We start from the raw sequence: 14,381 nt of genomic DNA on the forward strand, positions 1-14,381 counted from the left end.
CCCTCGTGCGCAGAGACAGTGTGAACTAGTGAACTGGAGCCCGGAGCACCACTGCCACTGACTCGACTTTGAGCAAATCCCTTCCCGCCCCCTGCCTCAGTTTCCCCTTCTGTAAAACAGGCCGTCTCACAAGGACGGCTGGGAGGATTCATTGTCGTGTTTTCTTACCTCCAAGGCACTTAAGGACACGCGAAGCGCTAAGGAACGCGCTATGGGGCAGGTGAGGGTTGGGCGTGTAACTGTGTAGATGGGTGTAGCGGTAAAAAAAGAAGTGGGTAAACTGCATTAAACCCCGAAGTCCCCACATGAGAAGTAGGAAAATTCCCTTACCCTCAACTACGCTGCATGGGGCATTGGGGGGTGTTATGTACACCCGGAGCTGTGCGGGTGAGCTGGGATGTCCCTCTGCCTGCATGTGCGGTGTGTGTAGTGGTTGCCTCTGTGTGTGGTGTGTGTACCCAGTTGCCGGTGTGTGTGCCAGTTGCCTGTGTGTGTGTGTGGTGTATCAGTTGCCTGTGTGTGTGTGATGTGTGTACCAGTTGCCTTTGTGATTGTGTGTACCGATTACCTTTGTGTGTGGTGTGTGTACTGTTTGCTGGTGTGCCTGGTGGTAGCCTGTGTGTGTGTGTGGTGGGGTGTATATCAGTTGCCTTTGTGTGGTGTGTGTACCGGTTACTGGAGTGTACTGTTGCTGGTGTGCGTAGCGGTAGCCTCTGTGTGTGGTGTGTGTGTGTGTGTGTGTGTGTGTGTACCGGTTGCCGGTATGTGTGGTCTGTGTACTATTGCTGGCGTGTGTAGTGGTAGGCTCTCTGTGTGTGACGGGGTATGTACCAGTTGCCGGCGTGTGTGTTGTGTACTGTTGCTGGTGTGCGTAGCGGTAGCCTCTGTGTGTGTGGTGGGGTGTGTACCAGTTGCCTGCGTGTGTGGTGTGTACTGTTGCTGGTGTGTGTATCAGTAGCCTCTGTGTGTGTGGTGGGGTGTGTACCAGTTGCCGGCGTGTGTGGTGTGTACTGTTGCTGGTGTGTGTATCGGTAGCCTCTCTGTGTGTGTGGCGGGGTGTGTACCAGTTGCCAGCGTGTGTGGCGTGTACTGTTGCTGGCGTGCGTAGCGGTAGCCTCTGTGTGTGTGGCGGGGTGTGTACCAGTTGCCGGCGTGTGTCAGTTAGTTTCCTGACCGCGTTGCAGGCGCTGTTGGCCGTGTTGGGAGCGCCGTCTGTGGCACGGGAGCAGGGCCCGTCACCCGCTGCTCCCTGAGCTGCCCCAGGACCGCGATGGGCCATGAACTGCCTGCGGCTCCCTGGCGTCTCTCGCTGTCTGCGGGCGAGGGGAGGCTGGGTGCGAAGGCAGCGCCAGCGCCCGGCTCCGAGCGGCAGAGGGGATGGGATTGAGTAATGGCTCTGCCACCCAGGCAGCTCTGAGACGGTCTGCAGTGCGGCGGCTGAGCACGGCGACATCAGCCCGGGAGGTCTCTGGGCTCTCCCCGCCGGCCGCTCCTCTCCTCCACAGTCCAGCCTGGTGAGCTCGGGGGGCTCTGGGCTGGCGTTTTGCAGCTGGAAACTCCAGGGCCTGAGGCTGCGTCTAGCACAGAGAAGCCGACCAGACTGAGCTTTGAAGGTCACGGCCATCCAGGGCTGCCAACCGCCAGCCTCGGCCTATCTAAACAGGGGCCAACTGATGGGGTAGCGCCACCCGGTGGGTGCCCTTATCTCTGCCCCTGCTGGGTGGTTGTTTTGGCAGGGGGAGGGCGTGCTAATAAATGGTTTGGACTTGGGAGTTCCTGGTTCTTGGGGCTGATTTCTGAAGCCCTCCAGCTGCTCAGCCCAGCCCCCTTGCTTCACCCCTCAAATCTCCGTGCATGGGGTGGGCGGGGGGCCTGGGAGAGGCCGTGAGAGGCGGCTGCTTTGTCTCTAAATGCCCTCGTCTCCTCCCGTCTGAAGATGGCCTCTCAAAACCATCCCCAGCTGCCTCGCCGCTAGCAGGAAGGGGAGCGAGCGACCCGGGCTCCTCGGCGGGGGCCTGCCTCTGTCGCCCCTGACTCTCCGTTCTCTTCCGGGCTCCCTGCCCAGCTCCTGATCGCCTTGTGGAGAGACAGGTTTGCCGGGCCTCATCCCAGACTTTAGGAGGAGTTTTCCCATGACCCAGAGCCTGCCACCCGCTCTCAGCTCTGCTCCACGGACGCTCGACGCTTGGCTCTGGGAAGGGAGCCTTGGCAAAGTCCTACGGATGGTGCCACCTATGCTATGCCTGGCTGTCTTCTGCCTAGGTGACCCCAAATGCTCCCCCACACACACCCATGCCCCCCCCCCCCAGCCTCACTGAGACTGGCTGTCAGTGGCTGGTTAGCATGGCCCAGGCATTTAAACTCCATCAGAGCAGCGGATGTGTCTGTGCACATCTGTGCACATCCAGTCGTGTTTTCACGCACATCCGTCTGCCTCTCACCGGGGTCGGTGCTTATGCTCCACGTTCACAGTGGCATCTGAACTGGGGATTTCCTGGCAATGGGATGTGGGTCTAAAGGGAGTTGGAACGGGGGCCAGTGAGGGGCCGATGGTCAGAGACCAGAGCAAGGAGCTGCCAGGTTCTAAACCTGACTCTGACCCAACTCCAGGGCCAAACTGCATCAGTTGCGCCACGTTTATGTGCCTCAGTTTCCCCACCTGTAATATAGGGATGGCATTTACCTAATCCTTAAACCCTCTCTGGGTGTCAATGGGGACAAGGGATCGGGCACTTAGATTCCTTCCCCGACACATTGCAGAGCAGAGGCTGAGACGTCAGCACTCTGGGGCCTTTGAATCCGAGGGAACTTTGGAGTGATTGGGGCTGCAGAGACCATCTTCCTCTGATGTCACAAGCGTGACGTCACAGGCTGTGGGTGTGACAATGTCAGGAGCAGGGGCAGTCTCACCCGACCCTTGCCCGAGGGAGGTCACTGGCACACTCCTGGTGATTCCCCTGGTGATTCCTTACTGGGGCTGGGCAGGGATTGGGATCCCTAAGGGGAGGTTGGGATTTGGGGGTCACACCCAGCTTTGAGGGCAGCATGGGCTTCTGGGTTTGCTTCCCGCTGAACCTGGCCCACGTGCGGGGCCCTGAGTCGGGTTGCTGCTGGAACGCTCGGCAGGGGACCCCAAAAAGCCCGTGCTGCCCCGCCAAGAAGCTGCCCCATGCTGTGAGGAATCGCGCCAGGGAAGCGCCGCTCACACTGGATCAGAGCTGACAGCCGCTCACCGCCGTGGAGCCGTCAGCGAGGAGCGTGGCCCTGCGCCGCGACCCAACTCAGGAGGGGGAGAGCACAGCGCTGTCGTTCCCTTGGCTCCGCGGATGCGGGAGGCTCCTTCGGCATAAGCACAGGGACCCCCTGGTGCCCAGAGCTCCGGGGAGCTGCTTCCCTGCACCTGCCTGGCAGGGGAGTTGGGGCTGACACATTCAGGGCTGGAGAGTGGATTCAGATTCTTGCTTTGGGCCTCGCTTTTGTGTCACCATCCCCTGTCTCTCCCATCCTGCCCCTCCACCTGAGTCCCTGCGTGGAGGCTCAGGGGGGTGTAGTACAGGGGCTCTCAACCTTCCCAGACTCCCGTCCCCCTTTCAGGAGTCCGATTCGTCTTTCACCTCACTGCAAAACGACTCGCTGACAAAATCCACCATAAAAATACAAAAGTGTCACAGCAAATGGTTACTGAACCATGGCCGACGTCGATCCGGAATGTAAATACCGTACTTCCATTTCTGTGTACAGGCTACAGAGCAGTGTGAACAAGTCATTGGTTGACATTTTAATTGGTGCTGACTTTGTGGGTGCTTTTTATGTAGCCTGTTGCAAGACTAGACACATCTCTAGCTGAGTGGATGTACCCCCTGGAAGATCTCTGCGCACCGCCTGGGGTTTGTGTACCCTGGTTGAGAACCACGCCGTAGTACATAGGAATTGGGTAATATCCCTTTCACTAGTTTGGGAGCCCTCAAGTGGGGCTTTCCCCTACTTCAAGCCCCCAGCTAATGAGCTGAAACAGGAGAAAGGAAGACTCGTTATCTCTGCTTACAGCTGAGGCCCAGAGAGAGAAAGTGACTGGCCCAAGGGAGTTGGTGTCCGAGCTGGGAATGAATCCCCACCTCCTGGATCCCTGTTCCTTCACCTGTCAGGAGCATGATGGCAGGAAACCAGCCTCGGCCGGCAGGACTCGCTGCTCCGCTCGTTCTTTTCCATCTCTTCCGTCTATAATTCCTTCCGCTCCTGTCAGGGCCGTGCGTGGACGGAGCAGCCCTGCCTGTGGCCAGCTCCCTCCCTGGCAGATAGCTCCTATTAATAACCACGGCGGCCATTCGGAATAAACGGTTTAATTTCATGCCGCCTGCTTCCTTCCGCAGAACGGGCCTGCTGGAATAACGCCACCCCTACAAAGGGGGAGGCGGGAATGTGCCAGATGGGCGAGTGCTGGCCTGGCCCCGTCCTGTGGGCGGCCAGGGACATTGCATGGAAAAGGGAGGGGATGTCTGCACTGCAAAAAAAAAAAAAAAAACCACCCTGGGGCAGCAAGTCTCAGAGCTGAGGGTCAAGTAATGTAGTTTGTGCTGGGAGGCTACAAGTAGGGTAGGCGTTCCCAGGCTCTGAGACACGCTGCCGTGTGTGTGTGTGGGGGGGGGGGGGGGTTACCTGCAGTGTACCTATGTCCTTCGGCAGAGAAGTCAATCCCCTGCGCGCTGTGTGACCAAGTGTGTCCGTCTCACTGTTCTGAAAGCTGAGCCTCGACAACCGGAGAATGACCCCTCCCCGCCCCGTGCTGTGTTCAAGGCCTTCATTCATCCCTCTCCCCTCCTGTCTCTCTCCCCGCCCGGACTCCTCCTTCCTCTCCTGGGATGACCCAGTGCCGTCATGACGTGTTGACGTTTACAGTATCGTCGTCACCCCTGGAAACACATAGGACCATTCCCACCTCAGAGCAATTGTTTCAGGCTCTCTGCAGACTCAGGCAGATGCTGCTGCATTGGTCCCCCGTGGCTCGTGTTTGCAAGGTTTGCTGTAACAGGTAGAGACTTGGGGGGTTTTACTGAAAGTTTGGATGATGGCCAACAATTGAGAGGTTTGTCCTTGCCCCCCGCCCTCCCGTTTAAACACACCCCCATTAGGACATGCTGGCCTACCCCAGGCCCTGCTTTGGACGCTCAGAGGTATCTCTGCATCCCATGTTGTCAAAGACCCCCTGGATGGTCTCATCTCACAGTGCAGCTCCCGCCAGTCCTGCCAGCGTGTGGGCGGGCTCAGATACCACAGTGATGGGCGGTGGTATAAGAAGCTAGATTTAAAATGTGTCTCCTCTGGCTTCTCCCGGAGGTGCCCTTGTGGGGCATGGCTGGCACCGGTTTCAGAGTGGTCCATGTACCGCTGTGCCCAGGCCCGCCAGGCGGCTGCCCTGGAGGCTGGCGTCTCCCGCTGTTAATATTTCATACGTGGCTGTTAAAAGGCTGTAGCAAGCAGCTGATGAGAGATCGCAGGGCCAGCTGAGGAGGGGATGGCTCCAGAGTCCAGCCCTGCAGCAGTGGGCTGGGGGTGCCAGGATCGCTCACTAGCGATATCGTGTGTGTGTGTGTGTGTGTGTGTGTGTGTAAAAGGGCTGCCTTGGTCTGGGCATTAAACCAGTTAGAGGCGAGTGAGAAGATTTGAACCACGTTTAATAATATCTCCCTCCTGGGGTCTTTGAAACAGTGCAAGATCCTGGGTGCAGGGCACAGCTGGGCTGGGAAGTGACGCAGAAATCCCCTGCACCTGGGCGTGCTATGGAAAAGCCCAATCTTAGATCTCAGCTGCGGGATCCTCCTTGCGGATCCTGGAGACGGGAGAGTTTTACCCTCAAGCTGCGGGGAGACAGTGCTATGAAACACCCATAACCCCCCACCCCCCCCACACACACGTGTGTGTTCCTGCCCCTTTGTTGCCTCCTGGCTCCTATCTTCTGAGTTTATTGACATGCATGTTTTCATGTACTGTGTATTGTCGTGTGGCTATGGACAGTCCTGTCCCGGATCCTGATTCAGGCAGGGGCAGTGCTTGATCCAGCAGAGGAAGCATGTAGGAATTGCTAGGATGCACCTAATGCTGGGGAGGAACAGGGGTAAGTGTTCACAGCACCAGCCCAAGAGTTCTGGCTTCGATTCTCAGCTCAGCCCCGGACGCGCTGCTTGATCTCAGATGCGTTGCATCCCCTGCTCTGCACCCCCTCTGTAGTACGAGAAAGAGGAAGAGGATGGTCTGGTGACTACAGCACAAGGCTGGTAGGCAGGACTCCTGGGTTCCATTCCCAGCTGATTTTCTGCCAGTTGCCACTGACTCACTATGTGACCTTGGGCACGTCCTTGCTCTGTGCCTCAGTTTCCCGATCTGTGGAACAGGGCTAAAATTGGGGGAGGGGTATTGGGAAGCTTAATTGCGCCCTGTTGGTCAATTGCTTTGAGCTCCTCAGCCGGGCGGTGCTGTACAAAGTGTCCCGTGTTAGAAAAGCCCCAGGCAGGAGAGGAGCATGTCTCATTGCCATTGGAAACAGAAGCCCCGTGGGATTCAGGAGCCAGGCAGCTGCTTTGAGTTTTCACTTTGCTGGGGTGCTCTGGGCGACGGGTGAGCTGCAGATCCTTGCGCCCCTCGGAGTGGCATCCCCAATGCGTCTCTGTCCCGTCCGCTCCACTCGGGAGGAGGGAGTCCGGCCACCAGTGGGAAAGGGCTGCTGCCCGACCTGGCGATGGCTGGATCCGCTGTCCAGAGGGAGTCGCCCGGCCCAGCCCCTGGTGTTTGATAGTGGGGGGAAGCCGAGCGGCTCCTGAGAGTGAAACGCAAAGCAGTTTGGCTGAGAGAGCCACAGATCTGTTCGTTTGAGTGGCTCAGACGAGAGGCTAAAACCCTCTGTGATGCATCACGTCTTAAACCTAGGTATGGGCACGAGAGAGGAAGGGCGGCTCAGGCTAGCCCCTGGGAGACCCGGGTCCAATTCTCTGCTCTGCCCCAGGCTTCCTTGGGCAAGTCACTGAAGGCCGAGTGCTCCAAAATCGCTAGGTGCCTAAATCCCTTTGCAGGTCGGAGCCCCCATCTGTGAAATGGGGTTAACAGCCCTTCCCTACTCCCGGGGCTGCTGTGCCGATCAATGCGTTAACACCTGTGAGCTGCACCCTAGATGCAGCCCTTGGGTGTGAGACCCCCAGTCAGTCTGAGGTCCTGATCCATGTGGTCAGGCACCTGTGTGGAGCCGGCTGGGGGCCTCGGTCCTACCCAGTGATCCCCCAGTCAGCCTGGGACAGGATTTATCCTCTGAGCTCTGCAGGATGCAGGCTCTGTCCCTGCACAGTGCGCAAGGTTGGTCCCCTCCTTTCCTCTTCTAGCCTGCTCAGCTCTCCCAAAGTGACTCGCCATGTGGCAAAGAGTCCTGTGGCACCTTATAGACTAACAGACGTATAGGAGCATGAGCTTTCGTGGGTGAATACCTACTTCTTCGGATGCATGTCTGGCTGCTGCCCCATCAACCTGCTCACAACTGCTCTTTAGCAAACGCAGGTTTGGGCACCTGGCAAGTCCAAGGATGCCCATTCATGGGCGTGGCTCTGTTTGTCGCCCTCATTGATAAAATTGTGCTAATTACCTCTCCACGTGCTTGGCAAATGCGACCTCATTCTCGCAGAGCCCTGGCAAGGCAGGAGATGCTGTTATCCCTGTGTGTGTGTGTGGGGGGGGGGGGGAAACTGAGGCAGGCTAGTGGCCACACTCCGGAAAGTGGTAAATGTTTTTAGTGCCCAACTTGAGGGGCTGATTTTCAGTGCGCCTGCAACTCCTGGCGACTTCTGGGGCAGCTCAGCGCAATGCCTTAAAATCGGGCCCTCGCTCGGCCTGGATTCCCAAGTGGAAGGCGGCGGTGGAAAGCGGTGGCTGAAATGCTGTGCCCCAGGTCTCCAAAGTGGGGGGGGCGCTGTTGTGTTACAACAGAGGATCCCAGCACCCCGGGTCTGCTCACACCGCTGGCCCCTGCCTCGCGCTCAGGTTAAAAATTGTGCGCAGCCGAGGGTGGCCGGTAATGCTGTGGGCTCTGCATTAACCATCCCTAACGGGGCAGTAACATAAGATCTGTCTGTGGAAGGTGCAGATTTCGGCTGGTCTCAGGTTAGGTTGATAGTTACGGCGCTCAGGGGTGAGAAAAATCCATCGCTCGGAGAGGTTGTGTGGTTATAGCACGACCTCCTTTATCACTATCGGTTGCGTCTACACTACTGGATTATGCCAGCATTGCAAAGAACTGCTTCCTTGTCTCCTGAGACCTGCTACAATGAGCCCCCTTCCCCAGTTCCCAGCCACCCACCTTCCGGCTCACCTGGGAGGGGAAATTTGGCCTCCTGGCTTTTCCCCCCCTGTTCCAATGATCTGGCAGGGGGAGCTTTGGTGTGGGATTAACTTGCTGGGACTTGTACCCACAGCAGCTTGCTAACCGCAGCCCGTGGGGGCTCCTAGCAGAGGTCCTGGGGGTGGGGAGACTTGGACATTCTCATCACCAGCCCTGTTACCCCCCAGGACCGAAATTAACCAGTTGGATTTCCACGCCAGAGGCCTGATTCCTTCCTGGTCCCCGTCATAGAATCATAGAATCTCAGGGTTGGAAGGGACCTCAGGAGGTCATCTAGTCCAACCCCCGCTCAAAGCAGGACCAACCCCCAACTAAATCAGGGCTTTGTCAAGCCTGGCCTTAAAAACCCCCAAGGAAGTAGATTCCACCACCTCACTAGGGAACCCCATTCCAGTGCTTCACCACCCTCCTAGTGAAAAAGTTTTTCCTAATATCCAACCTAAACCTCCCCCACTGCAACTTGAGACCATTACTCCTTGTTCTGTCATCTGCCACCACTGAGAACAGTCTAGATCCATCCTCTTTGGAACCCCCCTTCAGGTAGTTGAAGGCTGCTATCAAATCCCCCCTCATTCTTCTCTTCGGCAGACTAAACAATCCCAGTTCCCTCAGCCTCTCCTCATAAGTCATGTGCTCCAGCCCCCTAATCATTTTTGTTGCGCTCCGCTGAACTCTCTCCAATTTTTCCACATCCTTCTTGTAGTGTGGGGCCCAAAACTGGACACAGTACTCCAGATGAGGCCTCACCAATGCCGAATAGGTCACACCTGGTTATGTTCCAGGAGCGACACCAGGAATGACTCTAGCTCAGCGCTGAGAACCCGCCTCCATGTCCGTGTCCCTTGCTGGCCTATTCTGTTAGAGCTTCCCCAGCCGCCACCCTCCAAACCAAACATCCCTGTGCTTTGGGGCTTTCAGGATTCGAACCCGGAGCCAGACAGGCCGCTCGCCTTTCAGCCCCGTGTGTCTAACAGGCCAAATAGGCTCCTAACCGCCCTGAGGGTGGAAATCTGGCTCTGAATTTTGCACCATCTCTGCTGTCAATGAGGCTGGTACTCGGATGGTATCATTTTCTCCCCTCCCTCTCCCCCATGCCCTGATTTCAGGGTGGCTGTGAGCACCGTTACCTGGCCGCGGGGGTGGGGGATGGAGAGGAAAGGGTCGGTCTGGTGTTTTGGTGGATGGGCTCCTCTGATTTGGGGAGGGCCAAGACTGACGCCGCCTGCTGCCAGGCCTAAGGGGTGAAAAGCGCGTTAAAATGGGGTTGGAACTGGGGGGAGATCCAAGTGCTTTGTGTGCTGTTCAGTTTGGGGGGGTTCTGGGTGGTCGGGGGGGGGGGCGTAAATCCATCCCTAGCGTAACTCAAATGGAGTCATTGGAGTGGTTGTTAGTAGTAGAGCAGCGATGTGACTCCCTGGACTGGGGCACCTGGATTCTATTCCTGCTGGCTGACCTTTGGCAAGTCCCGTCTCCCCATGCCTCAGTTTCTCCATCCATACAATGGGAGTAACGACCCTCCTTTGTAAAGTGCTGAGAGACCGATGTATTTAATCCTGTGCTGCCCGCACACCTTTAATCCATCAGGAGCCCAGGTTACCGGAAGGGGAAGTGGCCACAAGAGAGCACTTCTTCCATAAACCCTGCCATTCATCCCTTCTAGGCAGCCGCGTTTACAGGCTGGAGAGAGAGGCAGGGTGGCCCAGTGGCTGAGACTCAGGACACCTGGGCTCTGTTTCAGGCTCTGGGTGGCCTTGGGCAAGTCCCTTCCTGCTCCGTGCCTCGGTTTCCCCATCTGTAAAATGGGGGTAATGATACCGCCCGCACTTTGAGGTCTGCCGAGGAGAGCTAGGGATCGTTGTTATTAAAGCTTCGCTGGATCGGAGCCCAAGAGCAGGAAGAATAAACGCAAAGAACGTGTCGCCAGACTGGGCCAGTGTAGACAAAGGAGGCAGGGGAAGCCCAGGTCCCTAAAATAACCGCAGGCCCCTGCCGGGAATAGAGACCGTTTTCAGACGAACAGATGTCAGTGAAGAGATGGGCCTCCCACAGCGGCCGGTGGCTGGAGAGTTACTGCTCTTATTCATGAAAAGAAAAATAGTCCAGCGCTGGGCCTGTCCTGTATATAAACAGTGCCGCTCATGTCAAAGGAATCTGTTGCCCCATTGGCCCAAGCGGTTCGCCAGTATCCCCATAAAGAAAGGGCTCTGGTGTCTTTAATGTCCATGCGGAAACCCTGCGCTTTAAAGTCTCCTTCTCAAGATTCACTCACGGCGTACTGTGCCGAAGTCAATGTATTCCCCTTCAAAATGTGCCCAGCTGGGATTTGAACCCACGGTTCCTGAGCATCTAGTCATTTCAAAGCGGATGCTTCTTTGGCTTAGCAGCCGTTTTGGCTCGTTAGCATCACGAGCAGCTGTGAATCAGAACCCACGTGAAATGGCTTTCTTTGTACCGGGGAAATAACAAGCGAGAGGTGTGTGTGTGAGAGGGAGAGAGTGAGTGACAGAGACCCAGCATTGCTATCGGGCGTATGGAGACAGTACAGATCGTCACTGAGAGCAGCTAAATGTCCCTAGCGCTTTAGCCAGGTGGCTGCAGGCTCGCAAGGCACCAGTTTGCCCATGGTGTGTGACCCCCTGATTCTGGTCCTGCGTGTGAGGGGGGAGGGAGAAGGGGCAGAAGGAAAGCAGCCCTCTCTGTTAACATGCAGCAGATGATTCCCTAATGCCGGACAGCTGGGCCTGGAGCCGTGCGGCGCTTTGCTGCCGGTGCCCTGCGGAGCTTGCCCGGGTTCGGGAACCCTTGGAGAACACAAGGTTTGGCTTGGAATCCGGTGACACACGAGGGTGATGAGCAGGACACTCAGGGACGGGGGTTGCAAATCTCCCAGGTCAGAGTGGAGTGAAAGGCCCCAATCAAACCCTGCAACTCACCTCCGCTAGGGAAGCTGCTACCGTGCGCCCGATACAGGGCATTGCTTTTCAGCTCCCCTGGAGGTGGGCCGGTGCAGGCTGGCACAGCAGCGGGAGGACTGGCTGGTCCTGGGCACCCGCGGTCTAACGCCGTTTGTTTCCCCCCCCGGCAGATCTTCCACATGACCTACGACCTGGCCAGCGCGGTGATGAGGATCATTAACCTCATCGGCATGATGCTGCTGCTGTGTCACTGGGACGGCTGCCTCCAGTTCCTCGTGCCCATGCTCCAGGACTTCCCCAGCAACTGCTGGGTCTCCATCAACGGCATGGTGGTGAGTGCCGGGGGAGAGCCGTCTCCTGCTCCGGGGGGTGAGCAAACAGAGCTAGAACACGGTGCTGGTCCCTTCCCCGGCCAGGGCAGGCCGGTTCCCCTGGGGCTGGGTTTTCCCCCAGCCTTATGCCTTCAGCCTAAAATTTCCTTTGGTCGGTTTCATCCCGGGACTTCTGGCCAGCGCCCCCCAGTGGCTCCTAACCCCGCCCATGTGTGTAGATGGGTATGTCCTGTCCCCCTCGCTTAGCCAGCCTCGATCTGTCCAGTCCTACAGTCCCGGCAAACCTCTTCGTTGTGTCCGAAGCCTTTTTATCCTGAGCTCCCTCCGGTTTCGTCCCCGAGGGGCACTGCGCACAGGCATCTGGGTGCTCTCGGGCTCCGTTAGGCAGCCCTGGGTGGAGTCGCATCGGCTCCAAGGGGTGCTGGGAGCTGGATCTCCCGAAGCCAAGACCCATTCAGAACCCCTCTCCTCCCTGCTAAGGCAATGGGCAGAGACTCGCCTTCTGCCATCCCTGCCCCCTTCCAGCAACTCCATATGGCAGTCTCAAACCTCCCGGAGGACGCTCCCTCCCCACTGCTGTGGGGGCAGCTCCCGGAGTCCTGGCTGTAATCTGCCGGGACCCCCCTCCCGCCCCCCCCAGCCAGCAGGTGCAGCGGGGAGCAGAGCCAGTCTCCTGGCTGAGGGAGGCAGGAGGATACATCTCGGTCATGGACACAGGAGCAGGGCTTGTTCCTCTCTCTTTCGGGTGCGTCATTCGCCAAAGGGGCTGGAAGCCAAATCCATGGCATGAGGCCGGGCCCTGTCCCGCTGGCAGAGAGCTCTGGCTTGGAAGTACACGGCCCCTTCCCTCCTCGGAGCAACAGCAGGCAGAGCAGAGATGTTGTGGCATCTCTCTGCTTCCTCCCCTCCCCCCCACTTTCTCCTCCATTTCTCATTTAGCAACAAAACTGCTATTAATAAATAATGGGACGTGCTTTTAATTGCACTACCTCGGCCCTGCAGCAGCGTCATTAACAGAGCTCCCCCTCCCGCCTCACAATTTCCTTCCTCTCTTTCCATCTACCCGCTTTCGCCGGTCTGCAGCTCCTCCTCTCTCTCTCCTTGTGTTTTCCTCTCTCCATCTAGGTCTTTCTCCCCTGTCCTCGCTTGCCTTCCTCTTTTTCTGACTGTTTCCTTCCCTCTCTTCCTCCCCTCTCTGTTTACCTCCTCCTCTTTCATTCCTCCATGTCTTTCTGTTTCCTTCCCTCTCCCCTCCACCACCACCCCCGTTCCTTGCAATGACTGAGAGACAAGTAAAGCTTTTCCAACCCAAGCAGGAATTCGAGGGAGGGAAAGGTATTTCCTTAGCAGGACCCATGACCTTGAGGATCGACCTGAAACCGAAACCCAATAGCGCAACAAGCCCTGTGTGTGTCTTGGGGCGTATCACATATGGGAGTGTCATGCCCTGTCTGTGTTATTGATGGGGGGGTACATACCTCTGTGTTAGTGTGTGTGTGTGTGTGTGTGTGTGTTGTGCAGTGGGATTGTGATGCACGTAAGTTTCTGCACATGAATGCGGGTGCACATAGGATCCCACCCCGCTGCCCGGAGACAAACGTTTGGGTGTGTGCAGAGATGCTGGCTGGCCAATGCAAGGAGCAGTTGTTAGATGAATTACTATAACGCCTAGATTGGAAAGAAGTTGAACACCGTCCAAGGGAAGCATCGCCGAAGGATCAAAAACGTCTAATGGTTCGAATTCAAGTCAAATGAAGAGATCCAGCTTCTAACTAAACAGCTCCCGCTCTCTCCAATGGTCATCCAGCGCTCTCAGGTGGTACGGCCGTTTCTCCGAATGCCTATCAACTTCCCGGCGAGAACCACCTTGGACTTTTACCTAATGCAAGAAGGATGGAGAAGACCCCGCGGAAGACCTGAAACACAATGGCTGGATGGTGTTGATAGATGCCTGTCCATCACAGTCATCCTACCTCATCACGTGCCAGACTGGGCGTAGGACAGAACATCATGGAGGCATATAACACGGTCGGTGGCCCCTACACTGTCCATGACAGCGTGAGAATTAACAAGAGGCCCAACCGAGATCGGGGCCCAGTTGGTCGAGGGTAGTTTTGCCGTTGCCTCTGATGCATTTCTGGGGTTAGGAAAGTCCAGCGATCAGCAGAGAGATAATGCCAGGTCATCATGGGGTGAAGGTTGGGGCTTTAGTGGCTGCCATAAGGGGAAAGCTCATCTTCCTGCCATAAGGGGAAAGTGCATCTGTGCGGAGGACGGAGCTGTCTGGGGTCTGGTTTGAGACTGTGGGGCGAACTCCTCCAAGAAACGAGGACCATCCCAAACCTCCCCACCTTCTAATCCGAGTGTTCTTTGACCTGCCTTCTCTCACCTCAACATGGAACAACCTGTGGATTAAAATATCCAAACCAAGACACTCCCATGCACGTTGCTCCCCTGTGGGAGAGGATGAGAGAACAAACCACATGGGACAGATGCTAGCCCAGTAGCTTAATGCCCCATTGGAAGGGACTCAGATACTACGTTCATGGGCACAAGATAAGACTTTAGTGAGAACAGAATAGAATATGCAAGGCAAGGTAAGGCTGGCAGGTGTGGGTTGCTCTCAGGCTCCGGGTTCCAGGTTCCATTACAGTGAATGGGATGAAGTGCATGCAGTCTGGGGACTGGGAGTCAGGACTCCTGGGTTCTTTTTCCAGCTCTGTCACTGACTTGCTGTGTCACCTTGGGCAAGTCGCT

General features: G+C 56.9%; 1 protein-coding gene across 2 annotated transcripts in view; it reads left to right on the plus strand.

Annotated features, from left to right (window-relative positions):
- HCN2 (hyperpolarization activated cyclic nucleotide gated potassium and sodium channel 2) overlaps positions 1–14,381 on the plus strand; it is a 38,932-nt gene that overhangs the window by 12,232 nt on the left and 12,319 nt on the right. For both annotated transcript variants that reach the window (XM_054013709.1, XM_054013708.1), the window contains exon 3: positions 11,463–11,624. In XM_054013709.1, the coding sequence (XP_053869684.1) occupies positions 11,463–11,624 (162 nt within the window). The remainder of the gene's footprint in view (positions 1–11,462; positions 11,625–14,381) is intronic.

This window comes from Malaclemys terrapin, chromosome 24 (genome assembly GCF_027887155.1).
Source record: "Malaclemys terrapin pileata isolate rMalTer1 chromosome 24, rMalTer1.hap1, whole genome shotgun sequence".
In the NCBI taxonomy this organism is placed as follows: Eukaryota; Metazoa; Chordata; order Testudines; family Emydidae; genus Malaclemys; species Malaclemys terrapin.